Source organism: Balearica regulorum, chromosome 7 (genome assembly GCF_011004875.1).
Source record: "Balearica regulorum gibbericeps isolate bBalReg1 chromosome 7, bBalReg1.pri, whole genome shotgun sequence".
Classification (NCBI taxonomy): domain Eukaryota; kingdom Metazoa; phylum Chordata; class Aves; order Gruiformes; family Gruidae; genus Balearica; species Balearica regulorum.
Genome location: NC_046190.1, coordinates 16,114,650 through 16,141,422, shown reverse-complemented (window position 1 = coordinate 16,141,422; position 26,773 = coordinate 16,114,650). Strand labels below are relative to the sequence as shown.

General features: G+C 64.2%; 2 protein-coding genes across 5 annotated transcripts; one reads left to right on the top strand and one right to left on the bottom strand.

Moving 5' to 3' along the window:
- Nucleotides 1-2,889: 2,889 nt before the first annotated feature.
- CRTAC1 (cartilage acidic protein 1) lies at nt 2,890-16,229 on the top strand. 4 transcript variants are annotated; one of them, XM_075758156.1, is made up of 16 exons: nt 2,893-3,010; nt 6,381-6,577; nt 7,869-8,065; nt 8,999-9,129; nt 9,783-9,939; nt 10,547-10,681; nt 10,819-10,964; nt 11,155-11,291; nt 11,952-12,034; nt 12,544-12,644; nt 12,729-12,897; nt 13,401-13,546; nt 13,679-13,721; nt 14,226-14,369; nt 15,535-15,660; nt 16,018-16,229. In XM_075758156.1, the coding sequence occupies exons 1-15, from the start codon at nt 2,966-2,968 to the stop codon at nt 15,612-15,614; spliced, it is 1,911 nt and encodes a 636-aa protein (XP_075614271.1). In that variant the 5' UTR covers nt 2,893-2,965; the 3' UTR covers nt 15,615-15,660; nt 16,018-16,229. The 4 variants fall into 4 exon arrangements, with proteins under 4 accessions (XP_075614270.1, XP_075614271.1, XP_075614274.1 ...); XM_075758159.1 differs by having other exon boundaries at nt 2,899-3,010; nt 6,370-6,577; XM_075758155.1 differs by lacking the exons at nt 15,535-15,660; nt 16,018-16,229 and adding an exon at nt 14,599-15,226 and having other exon boundaries at nt 2,890-3,010.
- Nucleotides 16,230-16,427: 198 nt separating this feature from the next.
- GOLGA7B (golgin A7 family member B) lies at nt 16,428-20,270 on the bottom strand. Its single transcript, XM_075758160.1, has 5 exons — nt 20,116-20,270; nt 18,815-18,940; nt 18,300-18,452; nt 18,035-18,136; nt 16,428-17,915 (listed from the first exon to the last, which is right to left on the bottom strand). The coding sequence occupies exons 1-5, from the start codon at nt 20,125-20,127 to the stop codon at nt 17,811-17,813; spliced, it is 498 nt and encodes a 165-aa protein (XP_075614275.1). The 5' UTR covers nt 20,128-20,270; the 3' UTR covers nt 16,428-17,810.
- Between the last annotated feature and the right edge of the window lie 6,503 nt (nt 20,271-26,773).

The window sequence follows — 26,773 nt, the reverse complement described above, 5'->3', positions numbered from 1 at the left end:
CTGCCACCCCACAGGCTCACCCTGAATGGCCGGAGCACTTGGCACTGCCAGCTAACAGCCCTGTGCCACCCCTCTGCACATTGCAATGCAAACAAGGGGCAGACTGGTCCCCAGCATTCTGCTCCCTTCTACCCAGGGGCATCCCGGGGTGGCAGATGAGTCACCAGGCAGAGGGACACAGGAAGTCAATGCTGCTGGCTGCAAGACGGTCCCCACTCCCAGGGTGCTAGGTCAGCAGGGATGGGGCAAGCACCCTAGGAAAGCTGGGACACCTCTGCCCCGGGGATGGGAAAGGCAGGTCCTAGGTGTTCGAGGATGTGGCTGGTGCTCATGCTGGCCCCAACTCAGCAGAAGACCCTCCCCCCTGCCTGCGTGTAGCCCTTGGTGAAGCACAGCAGCTCCCTTCCCCCCGCAGCATATCTGGCTGCTGCTCGCTCTAATTTCCTGTGCATTGTCCCCACCGCCACCGCCACCGTCCTCCATGCATCCCTCCCTGTATGCCACACAGCCAGGCTACCCACACCCCGGTGCCCACACCCAGCCTCAGCGCCCCGCGAACATCCCCACATACATCCCAGCTCAATTCACTGATGCTCTGTGCTCCCCTCTGCAGCTCCTTGCAGAGACCCGTGTTCCACCCCACGTGCTTGCCCCACTGTGTCCCCAAATGGGTGCAAGCAGAGGTGTGGGATGGACACAGCTGGGCCAGGCTGGATGGGCACAGGGACTGATGCAGGGCTGTGGATTACAGCCATGGCAGTTGTTACCCTAAGGTGCCTGATGGCTGCTCTTCCTCCCCAGAGAAATATCCCAGCCTGACAGGGTGGCAGCATCCATGGGAAAGTCACTGAGGGGTTCCAGCAGCAGGTATTGGGGAGCACCTTGCAGTATCACAAGTGGAAAATCACCCTGCTGGGTGCTGGTAGCATGAGCTGAGGGCTGCAGCCTGCAAGACCCTCTCAGCATGTGTGGCCTGCATGCACGCAGCATCTGTGTAACCACAGCATGTCGTGGTGTAAGCACATCCCTGCTGACGCAGCGTGTGCACCTGCGGAGCTGCATGTGTGTGCACGGCACTGCGTGTCTAGCTGTGCACGTCATGCATACACACCTATGCACACACATGCGTGTACAGGTGCATGCGTGTGGTGCGCTGGCATGCTGACAGGCCTGTCTGTGTCAGCCGGCAGGTGTGCCCATGCTCGGGGCCAGGGCCGGGCCCTGGTGTGCTGGCGTACCGGGTTTGCAGCCTCGGGGAGCTGGCGTGCCCAGCACCATTCACAGTCTCGGCATGCTTAAGCTGGCTTCCTGCTGGTGTTTCTGTTCTGTTCCTGCCGGTCACAGGCAGGGCGTTGGGACCCAGCTTGCAGAGTTTGTGCTAATAATTACCCAGGTGGTTACTAATCTGGGATGAGCTAACGACTCAGCAGAGGGGGTGCTTGCCCTGAGCGCACACACGCATGCAAAGCTGCAGCCAGGCACCGAGGCTGTGGGCCACTGGCAGGCAGAGCGGACCCATAGCTCTGGGGTGCACGAGGACAAGTGAGCCCAGCATTGCACACCTGTGATGGTCACACCAGCCTCCCAGCCGTGGTGGCTTTGCTCAGTATCCCGACCTCCCAATGGCAAATGCAGAGAGCAGGGGTGCTTCCTGCTCCACGGCAGTGCCCCAAAGCGGGTTCCCTGTGCCTGGACAATGTCATGCTGGCCATGAGGACCCTGCAGCTGGCAGCTGTGCAGAAAGCCCAGTGCTCAGTCAGGCACCCTGCGAGAGTGGGTCATCAGAAATGAAATCAAGGTGTACTTGATGGCCACGTGGAGGAACCTTCATGGGAGACAATCACTGGGACTGGAGAGCTCTCAAATCCAGCAGGGAAAGAAGAACCGGGAGCAACAGGCAGAAGCTGAAGCCAGACACGTTTGAATGAGGAATAAGGGTTTTAGCAGGATGGGTGATTAGCCACTTGAAGCAGCCCGGACAGCCCGGGCTCCTGCAGCTCCTGCTGTCTCCCAGCATGTCTCTCCTGGCGGCCACAGCCCCAGGCAAACATGCTCCACTGGGGTGACCTGGTAGCATTGTGTCCTGCCGGTGCTGTCCAGAGACACACTGAGAGCGCTGTGCCCAGCCCTGCAGTGGCCACTCAGGAGAAAAACATGTCAGGGAAGACAGGCTTGCGGGCTAAGTGCGATCCTGCCTCGGGCATCCACTGGCCACAAGATTTCGGGCAAGTCAGTGCCTTGCGTGGCCAGAGATGGGACCTTTCTTGCAGTTTGGACTGGCTGCCAGGGCAGAGCCACTCCCGGGGATCACTGCAGAGGGAGGTGGGTGACCCGCAGGGTGCTGGAACAGGGAGGGTGCTGAGCCCTCGGGGTGTTGCCAGGTGTTGCACTACGGGACCTGCCCGGCTCCGCTCTCTTTCCCCCTCCCGTGCCCGCAGTTGCACCGCTCTACGGGGCAAACCCCCGCCGCACCCCTCGCCCCATAGCCCCGCCTGCCCTTGCAGGAGGTGGGGAGCCCTGCCCCGAGTGCCACCCCCCCAGCACCCACGGGGTGACCGCGGGGGTGCAGCTCCTCGCCTGCGAACCGTGTGCCCCCCGCGGCCAGCCAGCTCCCTCGCCGCTGCTCCACCTGCCCGGGAAGCGACGCCCCGTTCATCCCGGAGCCCCACCACCACTTCCAGCCCCGGCGGGCTCAGTGCCCGGGGCGATGCTCCCCGGCGGGTTCCCCCGCAGCATCCCGACCAGCGCTGCCGCTGCGATGGGGACAGTAAATCAGCGCAGCGCAGCCCCACCTCCGCGCTCTCCATTGGCAGCGGCGCCCCTCACCCCGCTCATTGGCGCTGCCGCCGCCGCCCGGCCCTACATAAGCCGCCGCTCGGCCAGGCCGGCCCCGTCGGAAGCCGGAGAGCGGCAGAGCCGGAGCCGGGCGGCGCGGTGCGGCGGGCGGTGAGGCGGCCGCTGCGGGATGCGCTCCCGCCGCCGCGGGGGCGCCGGGCAGCCCCCCTGGCCCGTGAGTAGGGGGTGATTTGCTGCTCCGTGAAGTTTCCCGGGGACTCTGGGGCGGGGAGGGGGTGGCTTTCAACTCCGGCACGGTCACCGGCCCGGAGAGAAGTTGGTGGCGGGCAGAGAGGGGCCGGGCACGCAGCCTGCCCCCGCAGCGTGGAGAGGATGCGGGGTGGCAAGGCAGGAGGAAGGGGATGAAGGACGGAATGGGGATGGAAGGATGCTGGGCTGGCGGGGACCGGGCTCAGGAGGATGGAGTGGTGATGGGGGGTGTGGGCTGGGACTGGGGGAGAGGTATCAGGGTGGCAAGAAGCAAGGGACAGAGGGAGAGAACAGGCAGCTCCTCTTCCTAGGGATATTCGTGCTTGGTTGTGGCTGAGACTGTGGAGAGCTGGGGGCTGCCGATAGAGGGGTCCATCTGTGTATTTGCCTGCATGGGAAGGGGCTGGTTGTGTGCTGGTGGGTCTGGGAGCAGGCAGCTGCAGCTGAGCCCTCCAAGGACCTGGTGTCTCTTTGGGCTGAGCACAGAGGCTAAGGTGACTGCTCATCTCCACACTGCATTAGCTGCTGCTGGCTGAGCCCCAGCATGCCAGGTCCGGTGCTGAAGAGTCCTGCATGGGAGGAGAGAGGGACGGGACAGCCAGCAACTGGGGGCTTTGTGCCCATGGGAAGCATCTGTGATGGGATGCATGCACAGGCCAGGGTCCGCAAGAAGGGTGCGGGAGGAAGCAGTGCTGAACCCACAGCAAAAGTGAGCAGCTGGGGCAGTGGGACCAGGGCTCACAGACTTTGACCAGAGCAGAGGCACTGCAGGGGCTGATCTGCTTGGGGCTGAGATGCTGCAGAAGGGGCACTGCTGGCACCCCTGGGCAGTGTGGCTGCTGTGGGAGAGGGCCTGCTGGGTCTGCAGGATGTCTCCTGCCTGTCTTCTGTCCTGGTGGGTATAGCAGTGGCAGACTGGGAATTGCAGGAACAGGAATATGATGTTACTGGAGCACATGTAGCAAGATGTTATGGGCTGGTGTGATGCCACCATGTTGTCACTGCTCTGGGGAGCTCTTTGGGGTGCAGTAAGGCCCCTGCTGCACGATGTTGTGCAATGTCGTAGTGGCGCTGGAGGCGGCTGTGGCCCGGGATGGGATGTTGCTGCAGTGGTGGAGCATGACATCACTAGGGTGCATGATGTGGTGGGCAGCAATGTCATGGTGGTATGCAGGATGGGGTGGCCACACAGAGCTAGCTCCCACCCTCCCCATGATATAGGCCAAGGGCTGGGGACGTGCATGTGAGTGCATGAAGAGTGCTGGGGACAGCATCTCCCCACCTGTGCTGAAGGGTCTGGGGCACACCCCCTTGCCTGCCCCATGGTTCCTTTCCCAGTCCCATTCCACCCTGGTGTTGCCAGCCACAGCCATGCATGGGGGCAAATGAGCCCTACATGCTGCATCCCTGCCCATGGGGCCAGTACCCTGTCCCTGCACTGCCTTGCTGCAGCCTGCATGGGTGCCCATGGCACTCCCTGCCTTGTTCCATCATCCTGCTGCCTCTACCCCTGCCTGACACCTTGGCCTTGTGTCACCAGGCTCAAGCATGCTGAGCAGGCATCCTGGGGTGACCTTGCTACCAGATGTCACAACCAAGCCAGGACATGGTTCTGCTGGGACAAGGCAGGCTGAGCTCTGCCCTGCATACAAGCAGAACCCCATAGCCTCAGACCTCAGATGGAGCTTCATAGTGGGGCCTCGGTGCTATCAGCAGCATGCTGGGGACCACAAGGCCTTTCCCATCTAGAACACACAGCCTGAGCCTCCCTCCCCTTCCCAAAATGGCCTGGCTCTGGGCCGTGCATCCCTTCCCCATGGCACCAAGCACCGGATCTGCTGGGAAAGGCCTTTTGTCTTCAATCAGGAACATTGTTTCCTCCTGGAAAGGCTCCATTCAGCCTGGAGGGATTTCGGCTGCAGCTGGATGGGGTGGGGAGGCACCTGGGGAATGGGCCAAACTGTGGGGAGCAAGAGCTGGAGGGGGAGCAGAGCAGGGAGAGCCCTGCCAGTGGCCTGGGGACAGTCACACATTGCCTGGCTGTGGCCAGGGGTGAGGGGCTACCACTCTGCATACCACCCTCCCATTGTAGAGGGCTCCTATGGTAGCTCTGCATCCATATGTCCACGTGTGGGTGGCTTGCTTCGAGCCCAGTGGGCTGTGCAAAGTTTCTCCCCCCTCACTGCTTGGCACTGCAGAGTGACATCCAGGGACTGTCCCATCCCTTTGCAACCCAATGAAACCCCATCCCCATCGCATGTGCCTTGCATGGGACACCTGCACTAGGGAAAGACCCAGGCTCCTGCACCTGGAGAGCCACTCCAGATAGGATGGCAGGGTGATGGGCAAGGTGCCCCAAGTCTGGCTGGGTGGTGAAGAGCACAGTGCCAGAGGGGGACTGGCTGTGCCTGGGTCTGTGGGAGGATGTGGGTCAGGCCAGGGAGGGAATGGGAGCAGCATAGAGTAGAGCTGGGGACACACACACACACATCTGCCCTTGCAGCTGGTTCTAGGGAACGGATGGGATTGGAGAGGGAAGGGGAGCAGGATCAGTGCAGTGGGATGCAGGGCTCTGTGTGTGCTGGGTGGTGGGGCTCAAGGTTTCCTCTGTGTGTGCTGCCAGACGCTGTCTTCCGCAGTCCAGGTTAAATGAGCCTCTCCACCCCGTCTCCCGTTCCTCCCAGCATCTCCTTCCCACGGCCGCATCCCTGTGCAGAAGAAACCTTCCCCGGCTAGCCTGAGAGGAGGTTGCCCCACAGAGACCCTGGGAGGACTAGCGCTAGCAGGGTGGGGAAACTGAGGCACACAGGAGTCCCCTAACAGAGTATCCCCATGTTCTCCCCTTGGCCTTACCCAGCTCTGGAAGACCAGCTGAACCGGGGACAAGCTCCCCAGCCTGGCAACTGCCTCCTCCTTCTGGCCCTGCCAAGGGAGCAGTGATTGGCATCGTGACTTGCCAGGATCTTGGGTGCCAGCGGCCTCTTGGGGCAGGGTGAGCTGGGGCTGAGCCCAGCTTCATCAGCACCCTGCAGCCCTCCTGCCTCCCTAGTACCTCCCATAGGATAGGCTCCCAACTTCTGCTCAGCTTCAGCTCACAGGAGTACGGTCTTGTTCCAAGGAAGCCCTGAGGGTGAGTTGCACCCAGGAGGGTCTGTGCATGGGGATGTCAGAGCTGTGGCAGGGCCAAGGGTTGAGGGGCTGGTGGGGGTGGCACAGGCTGGGGTGGGTGACAAGGGGTGGAAAGACAGTGTCTCCCATGGAAGAGTGGTGGGGATGCTCAGGCACTCTGGAGCAGGGTCTCCTCCTGGAGCTGATGGGCTGCAGGTATTTCCCAGGTGCCCAGGATGCTGGCACTGTGCCTACTGCTCCTGGCCTGGCTCAGCGAAGGCTCCCAGCGCAGCGAGCCCATGTTCACAGCCGTCACCCACCGCCTCCTCCCGCCTGACTACGACAGCAACCCCACACAGCTCAACTACGGCGTGGCCGTCACTGACCTGGATGCTGATGGTGACTTTGAGATTGTGGTGGCAGGGTGAGTGGTGCACCCAGCAGCTTGGTGACAGTGGGACCTGGTGGTTGTGCAGGGCCAGGAGCTCCTTGCTCCTCTGTGAGCTGGGTAAGGGGTTGTGCACAAGAGTGGTGGGGTGGGTGTCGGCATGCACCCACTTGTGCATGTGTGTGCACCCATATAGTGTGTTGATGCTAGCTGGGTGCCTGCATGAGGCCATGCAGGTGTCCCCATCCTGACCCCAGGGCCAGGTCCCCTCTCTGCGGGGCAGTGGCAGCTGTTCAGTGGCTGGGGTCCACCCTGCAGTGCACAGCCAGCATGTCCCCAAGCCAGCTCAGCTCCACTGACAGGACTCAACGCTCTCTGGAGATTTGGTTAATTGGCTGGAGGTTTTTTATAGCCCTTTATCGGAGTGATGGCTCAGAAGGGCTGGCAGGAGCTAGGGAGGCAGAGAGCTGCGTGCTGCACTGCCAGCACCCGAGCGGGGCTGGACACAGAGCAGCTGCTGCCAGTGAGTCTGGTCCTGGCTGGGGACAGCAGGGATCGAGGTGTGGGCTCTGCATTTGTGTGTGCTGGCACGGCTGTGAGCCGCCAGTGCAGCATGTCTGCATACGCACCACTGTGCTCACCCCTGAGGGAGGCTTGCACGTGCAGATGTGCTCACCTGGAGAGAGGCCCTCACCCCCAGGGATCCATACGTGGGAGCAGGGGGCACCATGGTGGGCAGCAGAGTATGGCCTTGCTGCCACTTTGAGCATCACCTCAGGCAGCAAACCACAGGCAGCACTGGGGACCCCAGAGGGGCACAGGCCACCACCTCCAGCTGGGCTGAGCCAAGCAGCCAGGTGGGTTTTGTAAGCAGCTGTGGTGCCCGTTGTATAACTTGTTTACTGGAGCAGGCGGGGAGCTGGTGGGGAGCAGCATGCCAAGAGGATTTGCCTTGCATGCCAGTTTCCCTGCCCCAGGAAAGGGCTGCAAGCAGGGACCTGTGTCCCATCCTGCCTCACTGGCTGCTTGGACCCCACCCCTGCCCTGGCATTGCCCTGGGGTACCCAGGCCAGGTAGACATGGAGTGCTCAACATAGGCTGAAACAGGTCCTAGCTGAGCCCTCCCCATCAACAGCTGAGAGCCAGCCCCATGTTCAGGTGCTGAGAGCAGCCCAGGCTCCCTGACCTCCATGGACAGCAAAGGTCTTTGCTGTGCCCATCATGGGGAACACCTGGTGTAACACCCAGTGTCTGCCCAGGGTTGGGATGGGGGCTTTCATCCTGTCCCGAAGTCTTGGGATGCCATCACCCCTGCTCGCACCCACAGGTACAATGGCCCCAACCTGGTGCTCAAGTATGACAAGGCGCAGGGGCGGCTGGTGAACGTGGCAGAGGATGAGCGAGGCTCCCCGTACTATGCGCTGCGGGATCGGCAGGGCAATGCCATCGGTGTGACGGCCTGCGACATTGACGGGGATGGCCGCGAGGAGATCTACTTCCTCAATACCAACAATGCCTTCTCCGGTGAGCCCTACCAGCGGCTGTGCCCCGGGCATGGGGGGAGCTCGCAGCATGGCCGCCTGCGACCTTCGGCACATGAGGGATGTGTGCGGGCTGGAGTTAATTTCTCAGTTGAGTGGCTCCATTGATTGATGGCAGCACGGGTGGGACGCTGAGCCCAGCCAGCCGCTGAGTCAGCACTTCCAGCTGCCCACTGCCCTCCCCACAGTACCCCAAGTGGGACAGCAGCTTCCCCACCACCCTTGAGGCTGCCCTGCCACATGGATCCTGCACTGCAAGTGCCAGCTGTGCCCTGCAGCAGCCATGCCCCTCCATGCCATGGCTCCACTGTGTCAGCTGGACCACGCCAGGTCTAATCCTGTCCTGCCAGGGCTGTCCCAGCTCCTGGGATGCCTGTCCTGGGCAGGGGACCCATGTGCCCCTGGCTGGCACCAGGCATCTCTGGAGCTCCCTGGATCAGCGCTCCAGCCCAGCGCTGCTCCATGTCCCTGTCCCACTGCCCTGACCTCCACGCAATGGATCTGTCTTCCTGACACTCCTAATTACCCAGGCTGGCGGTGGCTGCCGGCACACCTGTACCTAAATCAGGTGCTGCCATTGGCGCTGTCACGGACAGCGTGGCTCGCTGCCTGTGCCTGGCACAACATCGATTTTTTTACCTTCCTGGGGATGATCTACAGGGCTGCGCCCTGTTGGGACACATTTTACCTTAATGAGTTGATTCTTCTGCATGTCTCCTGGCAGCCCTTAAAGGGTCACGGGGGCTCTTGCAGTGGCAGCCAGGCCCCATGGTGCTGCTGGGGGCTGCAGGGGACAGGTTTGGGATGCTTTGGGAAAAGAGTACCTCTTCCACACCGTCCCCTTGCCACAGGGCACCCTCCTCGGGAGGAGGTGGGATGCTGCAGCCCGCTGACTTGTGCTCCCCCCCGCCCCCAGGCATGGCCACCTACACAGACAAGCTCTTCAAGCTCCGCAACGGGCGCTGGGAGGACCTCCTGAGCGATGAGGTGAACCGGGATGTGGCCAGCCGATTTGCCGGGCGCTCCGTTGCCTGTGTGGACCGGACGGTGAGTAGGCAGGGCACGGCAGGCAACGGGCATCTCCGCTCCCTTCCCACCCCCCGAGCCCCTCCGGCCCTCCCCTATGGGCTCCCAGGGGACCTCTCCCCTCGCCTGGGCACCAGCCCCATCCCACCCCCACTGGGGATGGGGCTGCCCCCCAGCAGCCCGTGACTGTCAGGGCTGGCAGCCCTCCCAGCCGTGGGGACTGCGGGCGCCTGTCCACACAGTTGCTGCCAGCTGATAAACGTACCTGTCGAGGTGATTTATGCTCCTGTCACTTGCTCTTTCTTCTTCCTCCTCCCCCAGTGGTTTGTTTCCAAACGATTATCACTAAATCAGGGTCCAGCTGCTGCATGGGACAAGGAGAGGGGAGTGGGGATGGGGGGACCTGGCACATTGGGGATACTGGGGGGACAGGTTGCCTTGTGTCGGCACTGTGAGCCTGGGGACCACAGAACTCCTGGAGGCAACGGGGCACATCTCCTCCACTCCCCGGGTGCTTTTTGCCACGGGCATTGTAGACCTCTTGCTCAGCACATGGTAGCGGTGCCTGGTCCCATGGAGCCATGAGAGCATCCAGCCCCACAGCGGGGATCCTGTGGTCCCCGTGGAGATGGGTTTTGGGTGGGTGGGTGCTGAGGAGGTGCTGCCGGCCACAGGGCTCTGGCAGGTACTCCATCTACATCGCCAACTACGCCAGCGGCAACGTGGGCCCCCACGCCCTGATCGAGATGGACGTGGCTGCCAGTGACCCTGCCCGTGGCGTCGTGGTGCTGGTGGACGTGGCCGCCCAGGCTGGCGTCAGCAAGTACACAGGTACCGGCTGCTGCGGGGACGGGGCGCTGCTGGGCACGGCGAGTGCGGGACCCCGTTGCGGGCAGGGAAGAGCGGGGCAGGGCAGTGGGTAGTCCGCGCCACGCATTAGGCTGCCTGACTGCCCCACCTAGTGGCAGCCCCACGGCCCGTGGAAGGCACCAGGGACACGGACTGCCCACCTGGCAGGACCCCCGCGCCCACCGTCAGCTGGGCTGATCCCTCCGGAGCCCGCAGCATCCGCAGGGCAGGCGGCGTGGCAGGGGGCCGTGGGCACAGGAGCGGGGCCGTGGGGAGGGTGCCAGCCTGCCCCCCGTGCTGCCCCACGCGGCGACCGCTGCCGTGCCCTGGCTCCCCAGCGGTAAATTGTCGCTAATTAGGAGTATTGTCACCATGGCGATGGTAGTGATTAGGGTTGGGAGTGACACACGCGGGTGCCAGGCCCAATTAGCTTCTGATGAGAGGGACTGAAGGAGGGAGGCGGGCGAGGAGGGAACGCCGGGGGTCCTGGGAGCACCGGGTGGGCAGCACCGAGGGGGGGAATGGGGGACACGAACCCCTCTGGGCCAGGGTGCTGGCTGCCTCCTCACCCCTGGGCTGCTGTCCCCAGGGGGCCGTGGGGTGGCCGTGGGCCCTATCCTGAGTGACAGCGCCTCCGACATATTCTGTGGTAATGAGAACAGCCCCAATTTCCTCTTCCACAACCGTGGGGATGGGACATACCAGGACGTGGCAGCTGCTGTGGGTGAGTAGGGGGAACTGGGGGGAGCAGGGATGCAGCCCTGCATGGGGAGTACCTGTCTGGGGATTGTGGGGCACATTCTGGGGAGACAGAGGCAGGGAGGGTGTCCCCTCTCCCCCTGTCCCCTTGTGGCTCCCCAGGGCTGGATGACCCCTACCAGCACGGACGCGGCGTGGCACTGGCTGACTTCAACCGCGATGGACGAGTGGACATAGTCTACGGCAACTGGAACGGGCCGCACCGCCTCTACCTGCAGAGTGGGGTCCCTGGGCACATCCGATTCCGGGTAAGGGCTGGGACTGGGACCCCCCGACTGCCAGCTTTGCCACTGAGCCTCCTTGGCTGGGGGGACTGGCTTCACCCTGATTTGGCTTTGAGCCCAAATTCCCAGCAAGGAGGGGACCCAAAGCACCAAAGTGGGACCTGGTGCCCTGCTCCCCGTGCCCATTGTCACCCCATTCCCATCCCTCATACAGGACATTGCGACCCCCAAGTTCTCCATGCCGTCCCCTGTCCGCACTGTCATCGCAGCCGACTTTGACAATGACCAAGAGCTGGAGGTTTTCTTCAACAATATCGCCTACCGCGGCTCCTCTGCCAACCGCCTCTTCCGGTAGGAGCCTGGTGGGTACTGGGGGGGCCGGGGCAGCCCACACCCCCCTCTGGGGGACTGAGCAGCCCTCGTGGCGCAGCCAGGCTCACAGGGCTCCTCTCCAGCAGCACCACTGCTTGGGCTCAGCTAATAAAAGGCACCGTGACTGAGCCCTTCCTGGCATCATTACCAGCTGCTGTGATCGTGCCTGCAGCAGCCCCTGGGGTCCCCTGCACCGCTGATTAGCAGCCACATGGAAGCTTGTTCGTGGCTGCTGTTAATTGTGGGGGTCAATTCCTCATAATCACAGTGTGACGCCTTCTCGTCTGGCATGTGGGGTGGTGGGACCTGGTTGTCCACCTGGTGCTGGCACCCATGGGTGGGTGGAGGGCAGTGATGTGGCTGGGACCCGCTGCGGGGGAAACTCCATTCCCAACGTGATGCAGCAGTGTTTGGAGATGGCATTGCTGCTCTGCAGTTCAGACCCACAAGAGCCAGGTTGTCATGACATACCTGTCACCCCTGCATGGAGCGAGGCTGTGAGGTCCCGTCTCTCATCCACCTTGCATAGTCACTGGGGCTGTCGCCTCTCTACCATGCTGCTGCGGGAGGGGAGGCAATTTTGAGGAAGGTGCTGGGGACCATAGGGGCTGGCACTAATGCCCTGTCTGTGCTTGGCAGGCTCATCCGCAGGGAGCATTCAGACCCCATCCTGGAAGAGCTGAATCCAGGGGATGCACTGGAGCCTGAGGGACGGGGCACGGGTGGGTCCCCCCAGCCCTGGCAGTGGGGGTCCATGTGTCTGGGGATGCCACATGCCTGGCTGAGTCACCTGCCCACTCCCCACCTGTATCCTGGAGCCCCCATCACCCAGGAGTGGCCCTGTCCTTTCTCCTTCCACCCATGCCCAAATAACAATGCTGTTTCCAGTTGTTCCCCAGAGCTTCACTCTTGGGGAGCCTCTTCCTAGGTGCCCACTGTTCAAAGCCAACCTCTGCATTTGGCTGGGGGGGTGGGGGGGAGGGCAGACAGCCTGCTGTTTCCCACAGCCCCTCAGGCACTGCCTGTCCGCCTCCACTGCCCAGGGAGCTGACCCACCTGATGGCAGGGTGCCACCCATACAGGGACCCTTATTCCTGCACAGGGGTCACACCATCTTCCCTATTGCCCCTGCATTGCCAGGAGTGCCTGTGGGAGCTCACACTGGCAGAGGGGTGTAGTGCTGGGAGATACGGGGCTGTGCCCCAGGCATGACCTGATCCTGTCCTTGCAGGGGGTGCAGTGACAGATTTTGATGGTGATGGGATGCTGGACCTCATCCTGTCGCACGGCGAGTCCATGGCACAGCCAATCTCCATCTTCAAGGGCACCCAAGTGAGTCAGGCAGAGGGTCCTCGTATTTTCCCCATCCTTTACGCCTCTCCTTGCTCAGTCTCCCCGCTCCCTCCTCCCTTGCAGGGCACCAGCAACAACTGGCTGCGCATCATCCCCCGCACCCGCTTTGGGGCCTTTGCGCGGGGGGCCAAAGTGGTGCTGTTCACTCGGCACAGTGGTGCCCACCTGCGCATCATCGACGGCGGATCAGGGTACCTCTGTGAGATGGAGCCCGTGGCACACTTCGGACTGGGTGAGACACGGGGGTAAGGGGCAGCCCCCATTCCCAGCCATCCTCAACACCTCCCTGGGCAGGGTCCACCTCTGCCCCGGTGCCCTGCAGCACAGTAGTCATCCATGCCTGTTGCCCTGGGCATGGTGGGCTCCAGGGGAGGCTGCAGGCAGAGTGCTCAGCCACTACAGCTCTGCTGTAAGGGGCAGCTGCCCCTTTCTCCACCCTCTGCCTGCTGCTTTGCCCAGGCACCAGGGCTTTCCCTGCCTGTTAACGCTCCCCTGGCTCAGCACAGCTGGCAGCCAAGCCTGCAGGGGTGTTCCTGCCCACTGGCAGGGCAACTCATTGTCCCCATGTGCACCCCTTGGTCTGCATCCCTCTGTATGGGCTGTTGGCACAGGCACCAGGGTCCTGGCTCGGGGAGCAAGGGAAGGCTTTGTCCCTCCATTCCTACCACCCCCTGGCCTCCTTTCAGCCCCTGCCTGCCCCGGAGACCCCACCTCTGACCAGCTGCCCGCCTGCAGGGCACGACGAAGCCAGCAGCCTGGAGGTGACCTGGCCGGATGGCCGCGTCGTGGTGCGAGCTGTGGCCAGCAGTGAGACCAACTCTGTCCTGGAGGTCCCCTACCCCCTGGACACGGAGGAGCCACTCATGCCTGCCCCGCTGGAGGTGAGGGCCAGGTGTGGGTGCAGGGTGGAAGGCTTTGGGGGTAGAAACAAGGAGCTGAGCTCTGCTGGCTCGGTGGCTGCCCCGGGCTGATTCCTCCCCATCCCGGTGGTCTCTGCTTCTTCCCAAATGCAGTGCGGGCAGGGATTCTCCCAGCACGAGAATGGACGCTGCGTAGGTGAGTGGCTGCTAGGGGCACAGGCATGCCTGCCCCCGGGATGCTGCGGCATGGTCCTGTGGGCACAGCGGGGGGCATGAGGGCAGCACTCTGCTACAGGCAGGCAGCAGCCAGGGAGGCGGCTGGGTGTGCAGGCAGGGCTGCTATGTACCTCAGTGCAGGGTACGTCTGCCTGCCTGGCACAGGGCATGGGAATGAGGGCAGCAGCACAGTTCCGGAGGGGACACTTGGCATCACATGAAGGGGGTAGACTGCCATGCTCGGGGTGGGAGGCACGGCTGGTATGTGGCAGGCGTTGTGCTAGAGCCACGAGTGATGGAGGGGCAGCAGGGATGTGACAGGGTGGCTGTGGCCATGCCATGAGCCTCCTGGGCAGTGGCATGGCTTGTGCGTGGCTACCTCTGGGGGGGGTCATCCCATATGTATAGGGGAAACTGGAGGGGCTGTGGCTGGCAGCCCCAAGCCCCCAGCCCAGCCACCACACCGAGGCCTCTCTGCTTGCAGACATGGACGAGTGCACTGAGTTTCCCTTCGTCTGCCCCCGGGACAAGCCTGTCTGCATCAATACCTATGGCGGGTACCGCTGCCGCAGCAGCAAGCGCTGCAGCCGAGGCTTCGAACCCAATGAGGATGGCACAGCTTGCGTGGGTGAGTGATGGTGGGGATGCCCTGACCCTGTGCCACCACAGCCCCAAAGCACCACGCTGGGATGCTGTTGCACCCCTGCCAAAGGCCCAGCCCCATCCTGCGAGCTGCCATGCAGCTGCCCAACCCCTTGCACCCTGGCTCTGGATGTTTGTCCTGCTCCTCCCAGTGAGTCCCCACTGACTCCCCTTCTCTCTTTCTCTTTTCTTTCTCTTGCTCCTTCTCTGTGCAGCTCAAGTGGCCTTTTTTGGGGGATACCCCTCCACTGGGAGCTGGCCTGGGCCCCCCCACAGCGCCCTCCTCCCTCTAGTCCTCGGACTCTGCCTTTGCCTCTGTGCACTTTAACCCCTGCCTGTAACACGCCAGAGCAGCCTTGGTGAAAGGACCGGCCAGCCTCTGCCTGTCTCTCTTTTTCTCTCTCTCTCTCTCTCTCTCCATGTTGAACAACCCTGGGAGTGCTGGCTGTGCCCCGCCGGGGTGGCCCACGGTGGGACAGGCACGGAGCCTGGTTGCCTGGCTGTGGAGGGGGCTCACCCCTTGCACCGTGTCTGGGAAAGCAGCCCCGGGGCAGCGCCCCTTTGCTGGCACCTCCCCACCTGGTTCCTTGCTCCGTCGCCTCGATACCGTACCATGTGCCTGCTGGTTTGGCCTGCGACGTGTGTGCTTCACCTGCCCCCTCCTCCGTGACAGGGACCCCCCTCCCCAGCCCCGGCAGAGGAGGATCGCCCCTGGCCCTGCAGGGGAAAGACCCTCCTGGTCTGTTTTTTAATGTATTGACCCCACTGTTTGGAGTCGGACCCTGCTCAGTCTTCCAGTCCCTCTCCCGGAGAACTCCTCAATAAACTATATCCTGTCTATTAGCCCGGCCTGCTGAGCTGTGTGGGGCAGGGCTGTGCCCCTGCTCCTGCCAACCCTACCCTGGGGCTGTACAGGGAGGGGGGTGGGGAGCACCCCCAGCATCCCCCAGCGAGTTGGAGGGTGCGCAGTGGCCCTGGGCGGTTCTGCCCCTGCCTATCCCTGCTCCCAGCCCTGGGAGCACGGCCAGATGTGCAGCACTGGAGGGGATGGGGTGCAGCCGGCAGCCCTGCCCACACAGCAACAACAGGGCCGTGCTGCCTTCCTGCTGCATACTGTAACCCTGTGCTGCTTGCTCTCTTCCCACCACCAGACATTGACGAGTGTGCCCAGGGCTTACACAACTGCAGCCAGCTCTGCACCAACACCCCTGGGGCACATGTCTGCCACTGACGCCCAGGCTTCCGCCCCCTTGATCCTGCTGCCAGCCAGTGCCTGGGTGAGTACCTGCAGGCAGCGGGGCTGGCAGCTGTGCTGCCATGGGAGCAGGCATGCTGCTTCCTGAGATGCTCTGTTGTGCTCAGAGCCCTGATCCCGGCCAGCCCAAAACACAGGGGACAGGATGGACAGACTGTGGCTGTGCAGCAGCTAACGGAGTGAGGAGGCATCTGCTACCTGACAGCCTTGGGGACAAGTGGTGGCAGGACTACAGCTGTGTGGCTGCAGGCATTGGAGATGCCTTCATGTCCCAGCTTTACCCAGCCCCAGAGCTGCCCCCCTCTGTCCCTTGCCCTGCCCATGCCAGACAAGCCCCGTACCCTTGCTGCAGTTCTGACCCTCTCCCCTTCTTTTCCAGACATAGATGAGTGCCAGGCACAGCCTGGCCCCTGCGACTATATCTGCCACAACAGCCACGGCTCCTTCCACTGCCGCCATGGCTTCTCCCTAGGCATGGGTGGGTGCTGCTGGTGCAATTAGCCTGCCTGGGCACCGCTGGGTGTCCCTTGCTCACCCCCAGCCCCATGCTCATTGCACCCAGTGCCAACTGAATAAACCCTTTTTCCTGCAGTGATTTACCTGTGGGTCCCTGTCACTGGGACCATGTGATGGCTACACGGGTCTGTCCCTGTCCCCCCATGGACTGCTTCATCCCTCCCCCTTATTTCCTCCAAGCTCATGATCCTTGTGGGGCTCTGTGCACACTGGTGTGCCCCCCAGCATTGCCCCACTCCCCCCTCTGATGCAGGAGGACACAGGGCAGGCAGTGGGGGATGAAGCATGGGGTTTATTGAGGAAGGTCTCCATGCAGGGGGGCCCCAGTGGGAATGGTAGGGCCAGGGCCACCCCACACACATGCCACGACCGAGCCAAAGGGAGTCCCACGGGGCAGGGTCCTCCCTCCAGGACCTCAGGGAGAGCAATGCCATCTCAGATCAGCCCTGCACCCAGGTAGGGACTCTTCTCCTCAGGGTGCTGGATGTCACAGGGACCCTCCTATTTCCCCCCATCTGACCCTGGCCCATGAACCCCCCCACACACACACCTTGCAGCTGGGTCCAGGTGCCCCTCAGTGTCCCCACCACAGGCCAGGCTGAGAATCAGGGTGCTCGTGGCAGATGCATGCAGGATGTCTGGGCAGGGGAGGGCTCAGCAGTGGGAGAGGAAGGGTCCTGGTGGAGCTGCTCCATTGGGCACCCTCCCTGCGTTGGGGCAGAGCAGGCAGGGGGCTGCCGGCAGCCAGGAGTGGGCAGATTCTGCAGGGACAGGGTAGGGAGCCTGACTCGCCCATGCCACAGTTCAGCCTCCACTACGCTGGGCCACGCACGAGCCTGTGGCACGCAGCACAAGGGCAGGAGCCTGCCCAGCACTGCATCTCCCTGCCCTGGGCACAAGGCTCGAGGCTGGGGAGCTTTCTGGGTCCAGCTGGGGATGGCACCAGGTCAGGCAGGGAGCAGAAGCAAGTGCCCAGTGTCATGGGTAGTGCTGGAGGATGCTACTGGTGGGGATGCCACTGCCAGATGGATGATGGCATCTGGCCAGGGCTGAGAAGCAGCAACAGGCAGTGCATGGGGCAGTGCTGGGGTGAGTGCACGGCACCATTGTGCAGATGAAGTGGCACCAGGGCTCTGCCAGGCACCCTGGGCAGTGGGCACGCAGCAGCTGAGCCTACCCTGCAGCACCAAGAGCGAGACACCCCAGGGAGGGAGTGCAGCAAGGGCTGGCAGTGCCTGTGGGTGTGGGGATAAGTGTGTCCCCTCCCCTTAGCGCTGCCTGTCCTGCTGCTCCCTAATGCATGGCACGCAGGGCATTGCCAGCTGGGGCTGCCCATGGCAGGGCAAGCTCCTTCGTTTGGGGCAGGGGCAGCAGCACCGAGCACCCAGAGGGCTGTGGGAGCCCCTTGGCACCAGTTTGGCTCAGTGGGAAGTACCTGAGACGCCCCAGCACCAGCCCCTGCCCGCAGTGGGTCTGATCAGGGGCAGAGCAACTGCGGGGGGCACAGAGGGGGGTGGGCAGCCCTGCTGGGCAGTCCCCAGCCTCCCCGTCCCACCCACCCTGGGCTCAGAAGCGGGTGCTCTGGTAGTGCAGCCTGCGGAGCTCGGAGAGGCCAATGTCCTGGCAGTACGAGTCCCTGCAGGGACTCCCTGCCAGTCACCGGCCCCCCACCCCGCCACCCCCGCCACCGCTGCTGCTGCTGGAGCTGCCACTGCTGGAGCTGCCGCTGCTGCACCGATCCTCGTAGATGGAGATCTCGATCTGGGCCTTGCTAAGGATCATCTGTGGGATATGCCAGTTGCAAATCCAATTGTCCAGCACCCACTCCCCCATCCCTCACCCTTTTTCTGCCCCCCAGCACCCTAATGCCCAGAGGATACGACTCTCATGCCACGCTCCAGGGGGTCAGTGAGCAGCAGCCCCCGTGGTGCATAGATCTTCTCATTTTGCTCCTGAATGTACTTGGAAATCTTCTTCAGGACCTGCTGGCACATGGAGGGACACTCAGGGCCTGCCAGCACTGATGTCCCCCCACTGCAGCCCAGGAATGCCTGCTCTGGCCTCCAGCCCCCCCTGCTCCCTGTGCCATCCCCATGCCCCCTGCCAGCTGTGCCTGTCCCCAAGTCCTCCCCTGGACCTCAGCACCTTCTCGTAGTGTGTCTCCATGCAGAGGAAGATGAAATAGGCAGTGGTGCAGGCCAGGCACCCCTCCAGGTACGAGCTGCCCCCGATCTTCTCCGCCTCAGCGTAGAAGCCATTAAGAGTTTTCACGGTTTCCTCAAAGAGGTGCCGCTCGATCTAGAGCAGAAACAGGGGTGAAGATGAGTCTGGCCACAGGCTGACCCCCTGCGCTGCACAGTCCCCATCCCTGGAGTGACTTGGGGAGCACTTAACCCTCTCCTCAGCTCCCTCGGACCTGCCCACCACCCACCCATGCCAAGACGTGCTGAGTCTGCAGCCCATCACCAGAGTCTCCCAGTCCCCGGAAGGACCCAAGCCCTTGCACGCTGGGCAAGGTGGCTGTGATTGCATGCACCCAGCAGCATCTGCTGGCCCAGGTCCATACAACACCCTGTGGGAGCCCCACTCTTTCAGATCCCTCTCCCCTCTGACCCCCTCACAGGGCACCCCCCACTCTGTTGGCCTGCCAGGCTCCCTACCCGGCTCTCCAGCTCTGGGGGGAACTTCGTCTGGAACTGGCACGTGGTCCCATCGCTGTAATCCCGCTGCACGAAGACCTTGGTGGCCAGGGACGCGCTGCGCCGCAGCTCCTGTAGGCTATGCACCTGGAGAGCGGTGGGATGAGCTGGGGGCCATAGACATTGCGCGACGGGCATCCCTGCTGTGGGCTGGGGACCCTGGGAGCGATGCCATTCCCCCAGCATCAGGGCATGAGGGCTACAGGCTTGCACCCCCCAAGGCAGGGGAGCCCCCAGCACAGGCTGTGTCATGCCATGAGCACAGCTTGGCACAGGAGGTGCGAGGCCAAGTACGAGGGGAGGGCGGCAGCAAGGAGAGGACGCCACGGCAGCCCCCTATTCAGAGCGTGGGCGAGTTTGTGTGCTTCCTGCCTTGGGCCGGTGTCTAGCCTCGCCTGCACCAGCTGCTGCACAATCGGTGTGTGTCCCCGGTGGGCCACGGCCCGGGGAGGGGACAGCCCTCCGTCCCCAGCAGCACCCCAGCATGCAGCCGCCCCAACAGTGTGCAGGCGGGAGGAGGGAAGGAGCCGAGCAGGAGCAGGGGCCGGGCAGCGGGTCTGCAGCGGCAGCGCAGCGGGTGGGCAGGCTGCAGCAGGGCTGCTGCACAAAAGGGATCGGCAGCCCCGGCGGCAGGCGCTCAGCCCAGCCCCGGCAGCCCTGGCACCCCGCGGGGTACGAGGGCACACGTGAGCCCCCAGGGGTCTGGGCCGTGGAGCAGCTGGGGGGGAGGGCTGGAGAGGAGGATGGAGGGGCCAGGTTGTGCCAAGGACGGGTGTCAGACCCCTCCCTGCGCTTCCCCTTGGGTGACATGGGGGCCACCTCCTGCTGTGTGCCCACAGACCCTCGGCCCCCGTCCCGTGTCCAAACCACGGCACTTGGGAGCAGGACTCCCAGCTCCACAGCCACCCCTTCTCCCGGGGCACCCCACCCCAGACCCACGCTGCTCCCTTCAATAAGGGCACCCCGTACCCCCCCACACACTCCTCCAGGCACCCCGCATACACACTGGCCTTTCTGTGCACACGCACAGAACGCGCACCCCTCCCAGCCCCACACTGACCCACTCCCCAGGCCACCCCACGCGGACCCCAGCCCCACGCTGCCCTCCCACACCGGCGCACCCCACGCGGACCCCTTCCCCCCGCGCCCAGCCAGCCGATGGCGGCGGGCAGAGGAGGGCAGAGCGGGGGAGCTCCGCCGCAGCCCGGCGCCGGGAGGTGCCCGCTGCCGGGGTGGCTCCCGCCGTGCCACCGCGCACCCACCTCCGTGGCCATGGCGCGGCGTGCGCCCGGGCCGGGCGGGGCTGGGCCGTGCCGTGCCGGGGACGGGGGAACCGGCGCTGTCACCGGGGCCGTGCCGAGCCGCGCGGGGGGACCGGCGCTGTCCGCGGTGCTGCTGTGCCGAGCGGCGGAGGCGGGCCCGGCCGCCCCGTGTGCGCAGCCGCCCGGACCGCCACGGCCCGCCCCGAGGCGGCGGGGATGGGCGCTCGCCGCCACGGGCACGGAGCCCCTGAAGGACCGGGCTGCCCCGGGGCTGGCGCCAGCGGAGGGGCATCGAAGGGGGGCTGCTGCTTTAGGTCTCGAGGGTCCGGCCGGCACTGCGGGTACCGGGGCCCGGCAGCCGAGGGGATGCGGCTGTAGGTCCCTGGGGGGAACTGGCTGCCGAGGGGGTGCTGCTGGAGGTAACCGGGGCCTGGGCGGCTGTGGGGCTGGCCCGGCGGGGATTTGGGGGGGCGACCGTGGGGCTGGCAGCCTGCCGTGCCGAGGGGCCTCGTCTGAAGCGGTTTGTTTGCGAAGGATTTGCAGCTCGCGCTACGCTCTGGAGCCGGTGCTGCAATCACAGCTCGGGCAGACATCAAAGAGGAGACCTAACGAATTCCCTGTTATCTCTGCCCATTGACAGCTCAATTAGAGCCAGAGAAGTGCCAAATGGGGCGGGGGGGGGACAGAGGCTCTCCCGAGAGGCGAAGGAGAGGGTGCTCACAGCTGGGGCCATGATGAGGCAGGAGGGATGCGATGGCTGGGCACAGGGCCCTGGTCAGGCAGGAGAGCAGCCAGCCCTTCCCTCAACACCTGGGCGATGCTGAAGGCAGCGCGGGGCCCTGCCAGCACGTCTGCTCAGGCTGCTAACGCAGCACGGCCGGCTGCCTGTGGCACAGGGGCTCTGACAAAACAGAGGTAGCTTCGTCTGACTCCCGGTCTCAGGAAGAACCTGCTGCTCCCGTTGTTCAGAGCAGCCCTGCCAGCCTACACCGCAGAGCAGGGGGGTACACCCTGCCCAGGCAGTGCCACAGAGCCAAAGGACCCCCTGGGGGGGAAGGGTGAACTCTCCCATGTACACACACACGTGCATGCTCACAGATACAGGCATTTGTGCATGCACTCGGATGCCCACATCTGCCTGCACCCTCATGCACACCCAGGCACGCACCCAGGCACGCGTGCACGCGCTCGCACACCCAAGCGTGACCCTGGATGCCCCCCAACCCAGGCCCTGCATCTCAGCTCCTTCCCGTGCTGTGTGTCACCACCACGTCAGGGCTCGCCTGCCCGCCTGGCAGCGCCCTGCCAGTTGCCATGGCAATGCTGTGCCTGCCAGGAGATGAAGTTTGCTCTCCCACGCCACGGCGAGGGGCCAAGAGCAGCCGGGGGGGCCCAGCTGTCCCTGCTGCCCCAGACTCTGCCCGTCTGCCTCCACCCTGCCATGCTGCCCCAGGGATGTCTCTTCTCTGGCTGCACTAACCCGGCCTAGGCACTGGACCCTCGGTTCTGGGTTCCAGTTGCCTCAAAAGCCATGAACTTGCTGTCTGCAGGACCAAGGCATGTGTCAAGGAGTGTCCTTTAGTGGGACATCTCCACCCCATCATGGGGAGCCACCTTCTTCATACTAGCCAGGAGCAAGCCTTGCCTGGTGGCAGGCAGGACACGGACAGCCTGGACCTGCCCCACAGTGCTCCCCATAGACACACACAGGCAGGACATAGTCTGGACCTGCCACACAGTGCTCCCCATCCCCGCACAGCCCCTGGCCCTGCCTGTGGTGCCCACAGCCCTCAGCATCTCCAGAGCCCACTGGGGCCTGCCAGACCCCCATGCAGGATGCATCATCATGGGCTTTCCAGTTTTAACCAGAGCAGAGACAGACCCTGCTGGTTTCCATGCAGAAGGGATAGGCTGCTGCCATGCCATGCCACACCATGCCATGCCATGCCAAGCCACATGGTGCCATGCCATGGCTCCCAGCAGGGCAGGGCAGAGGTGGAGGGGTGCTGGCATAGCTGACAGGATCCTAGGCAGTAGGAGCAGGGGCAGTGGGGGCTCAGGGCAGCTCCAAAGTGCTGCATGGCCCTGCTGCCCCCCCCAGCACTGCCAGGGGCTGGCAGGGTACCTGCAGCAACAGCACTGTGGCCCTTCTGCTCCATCTGCTGAGCCCCGAGGGGCTATTTTTAGGCTGCCTGGCAGCAGGGGTGGGTACCGCATGCATGGCTGCTGCCAGAACTGCCTTTACTCCCCTGCCTGGGTCCTCTCTGCTCCTGGGGCAAGGGGGCTCTGATCTGTCCCACAGCTCCCGCAGACCTCCCCGTGCCCCCAGCTATGGCTGACTGCCCAGAGCCCCTGCCCCTAGCCCCACAGGACAGGTGTGGGCACGCTTGGGGCCCCTATGGCCGTCCCCTCACAGCCAGTGTGCCCACACCCATCAGTGCGACAGCCATGGCCCAGCAGTGCCCCTGGTCCAGCCCCTGCACTTGGCTCCCGGGCCAGGACGAGGGGGTGTTCCCCATGTGTCCATGGGTGCACAGCGCTGCACCGCATCCTGACACCCCGACCCTGCCTGCAGTCCCCACACTGTGGCTGGGGGCCATGGAGGACAGATGGAACCCTGCGACCAGCCTGGGACTAACCACTGGGGCCCCATCCTGCACCCGCTGCGTGCCAAGCCCCCTTCCCAGCCTGTCAGGGTTGTCAGCAGCTCCAGCTCCACTTCAAAGGGGCCACGGCTGGGCCAGGCCCTGACAGCTGCTTCACATGGCACTGGGGGGGCTTTCATTAATGGGGGGGAGCATGAGGTCACCACCCCAGCAGGGACAACGGTGACATTTGGGAGGCATATGGAGACGGCGGGTAGGGTGATTAGCTGATAACCTTTCCTGGGAGACGCCAGGTGTGTGCACCAGTATGGCGGGGGGGGGGGGGGCACGTCCCCCACACCAGGAGCTGCTGAAAAACAGCTCCCAGTGCCCCAGCCTGCTCTTTGATGCAGGACACGGAGACGGCCTCAAACTGGAGCCCACCAGCCCTACAGCCTGAGCACCCTGAGGATGGGCACCCTGAGGATGAGCACCCCTCTGCAGCGCCCACAGCACTGCCACGTCCAGCTGTGTCCATCCCAGTGGGTGGTGCTAGGACCCCATTGCTCTGGAAACCCCTGCAGAGGGTGGGGGCAGCCCCCCCAGAGCACCCCACAGCAGTGCACGGGGGAACACACAGCACCTCCTCCAAACAGACAAGCAGAGAGTGATGCGGTTTCAGAGCAAGGTGCCAAGGTCCAGCTTTGGCAAAGGTGCCAGCAGGGAGCCGGGGCTGTGCGAGGATTGCCCCATGCCGGGAACGGGCTGGGCTGGGAGCAGACGTGGGTGGCTTTTCCCACCTTCCTGGCGGGGCGGGGGGGCGGACAGCACTGCAGAGAGGGTCCCCATGCATGGTGCCATGCTGTGAGGCAAAGGAGCTCTTCGCCAGAGGGGTCCCCACACGGGACATGCCCCCTCCCTACCCTGCAGAGGGGAGCTGGGGGCCAGGGCCGGGGGGGACTGACAGTGAACAGGGGGTTTGTGTGCAGGCTGGCGGGAGCCGGGCAGGGCCAGGAGCTGCCGGGGGGATTGGGAGGGTGCCAAGGCGGCCTCGGCCCCGCAGCTGGGCTGGGAGCGCTGCCAGCTGCATTCCTGGGGCTGCCGGGTGAGTGGGAACGTGTGTGGGCGCAGGGCAAGTGCATGGCCACCGCTGCCCCTGCCTGCTGTCTGCCCCACCGGTCCCGCACCCCCGGGCCAGCTTAGCCCCACAGTGCTCCAGCCATGCCCCAACCTCCCTCGGCCACCCCCAGGGAAGGCCCCCCCCCCAGAGCCGTGCGGCCAGTCCCGCATTCCCCTCATGGCAGGGTGCTCTCCCCCAGGAGCTGCCAGACACCCTGGGACACATGTCCCTGCACGGCCAGCCCTGGCATGCTGTGCCCTCCCAAGGGTCCCCGCTCTGCGGTGGGTGAAGCCCATGCCTGGCACTAATGCAGTCCGGGAGCCAGGGGTCCCAGGAGCCTGGGATGGGGCTGGGACAGGGAGGATGAGAAGATGGGGATGACAGGAGGATGGTAGGGAGCCCACCCAGCCCACCTAGCCCACTCAGCCCACCCAGGCCCAGGGAATGCGCCTCTGCCCACAGAAACAAGGTCAGTAGCACTCCAAGCTGCGGCGGGAGAGGGAGTGGGGACACGATGGGGGAGGATGGAAAGAGGCAGCCAGGACCCTGCTCAGCATCTCATTTCCCAGGAGCTTCCTACTCCCCTGGCTCAGATCTGCTCTGTGCTACAACCAGGCACAGGTCCCTGGGGAGGGCCCAAAGTGGTGAGGGGGCACCCCCAGGGGATGTCCTCTTACCATGCCACCCTGGCTGGCCATCCCCGATGTCCCCACTGTAGAGGGGGCAGCCCCCATGGCCCCGCTTCCGGTCTCGCTGCTGTGAAAGGTGACACAGGCGGTGGCATAGCCAGCTCCCCGGACTGACAGGCACAAGTGTCAGTCCCCCAGCCGGCTGTGCGGGTGCGGGATGGGGATGTGGGCACCGGAACAGCCTACGCAGACAGGACAGAGTTCCAGCTCCAGCTGCCCTTGGGCCATCCCCTTCCCCAGGGTACAGCCCAGATCTACCTTCCCTGGGACATCCCGGGTGGGAAAGGGTTAAGGAAGCAATGTGGGCACAGCAGGGACCCCTCCAGAGCAGAAGCACAGTCTCAGCTTGGGGACAAGGCTGCCAGGACACCTGGCAGGGCAGGAGCAGGGGATGGTCACCTCTCTCCTGGGGCCAGCCCTGCTCCCCCCAGTGTGGCCATGTTGCCAGGAGGTCACTCAGTAGCTCTAATGAAGGCACCGTGACAGATGGGGTGACAAGGCCAACTGGCAGGTAGCCCCATGCTCCCCCCACCAGCCCCACCAACCTCCTTGCCTTCATCTAGTGGGGTGCCAGCTGGGACAGGGTGCTCAGCACCCCCAGCAGCTTCCTAGGAGGGACTGTGCTGGCTGAGGGCTGGACTGGGCTGGGGAACAGGGCGAGCTGAGAGCCAGGAACCGATCCATGGCCAAGAGCAGGACAGCACCGGTGCTGGCAGTGCCACGGGGACAGCCCAGGGACACTGCACACCCCTAGGGCAAGGTGTGCTCAACATCCCACACACTGGCAGCTCCATCCCACACACGCAGGCTCCCTCTGCCTCCACCTCCTCACTCCTGCTCCCAGACCTCACCAGCCCCTTCCCAGCCCAGCTCCGGTGGCAATTATGCCCTGCCCTGGCCCATCCATCATGGATTAGCTATTTTCTATCAGCATTTATCTTGAAGCAATCTCACTCCTGCTGTGACAGCCCGATGCCTCCAGCACCCTCCCTCCTGCTACCGGGCAGCCCTGATAAAGGGCTGCTCTATCTTATCGTGCTCCCCGGCAGTTACACATTAATGGTGCCATCTCCGGGACTTGGTCAGGGTGGGATGAGCTCAGCCCACCCTCGGGCTGGCAGCAAGCATCACTGGGCAATGCAGTGATGGGTGGTGTGCCCAGCACAGAGGGCACAGGCAGGGCAGGCAGGCTGCAGGCAAGTGCAGGTTGTGTTGATGAGGTTCCCAGCACGGCCTCAAAGCAGATGGATCCCACCAAGGCTGGGGGGACAGTCCCTGCCCCCAGCCCAGGGCAAAGGGCACCTGCTATCGCTGCCTGCACCAGGCTGTTTGCTCTGTCGCCCATTAACAGAGCTGCCTTATCCAGCAGGCAGGGGCCAGAGGCGGCCCAGACCCCGTTGGCCAGGCGGGGGCATCGATCGTGGGAAGGGGAGGGTGTGCCCCAGATAACCCCCGCAGACAAATGGGTTTCTAATGGGGTGTTGAGCCTTGCACCCCCTGGCCCGGCCCATCTCCAAGGGGATGTGAGAATGTGGCCCCGGCAGGACCCTCACCCTACTCAGGCTTCAGCTCTGCCCATGCCCTGGGCACCGAGGAGGTGTAACCCCAGCTACGTCTGTGCCCAGCAGACCATGGGCTGCCCAAGGTGCATGCTGGCAGGGCCACCTGTGAGGAATAAGGACCCCATGCCCATGGCATCGCCTTGGCATTGATGCCACACATGGCACCTGGCACATGGGTAGCCCACCTGCACCCAGTGCTGCAACATGAAGCTTCTGGGGTGTCCTACGCCTCCAACCCCTGCACCCCAAACATTCCCAAACCCATATCGCATGGGGCACAGGAGACCTGGGGGGGGGGGGAGGGGAGGGGGGGGCGCAGGATAGGAACCAGTGTCCTCTGCCCCATGCCAGGGCATGCCTCTGGGGTGCCAGGCAGGACTGGGGCAGAGGGGCTGGTGAATAACAGGGGCACCTTGTGCCCACAACACATCCCCATGTGGCAGGTGAGCCAGCCCTTCCAGAGGGCATCATCCCAGGGGCACATGGAGCCAGGGTGGGCTGAGGGGGCTGCGAGCAGGGGCTCCCTGGGAAGGCGAGGGGCATGCAGCGCCGCGCACCCACCTGGCTGCCGAGGAGGGAGGGCTGGGGCAGCGGGGCGGGAGAGCAAGCGTTAGCGGCGTGGCCGTCGGGGCAGGCTTGGCGTGGGGCCGGGGGGCCAGCCCCGGGGGGGGCCCGGTGGCCGGAGCAGATTGGCTGCCGGCG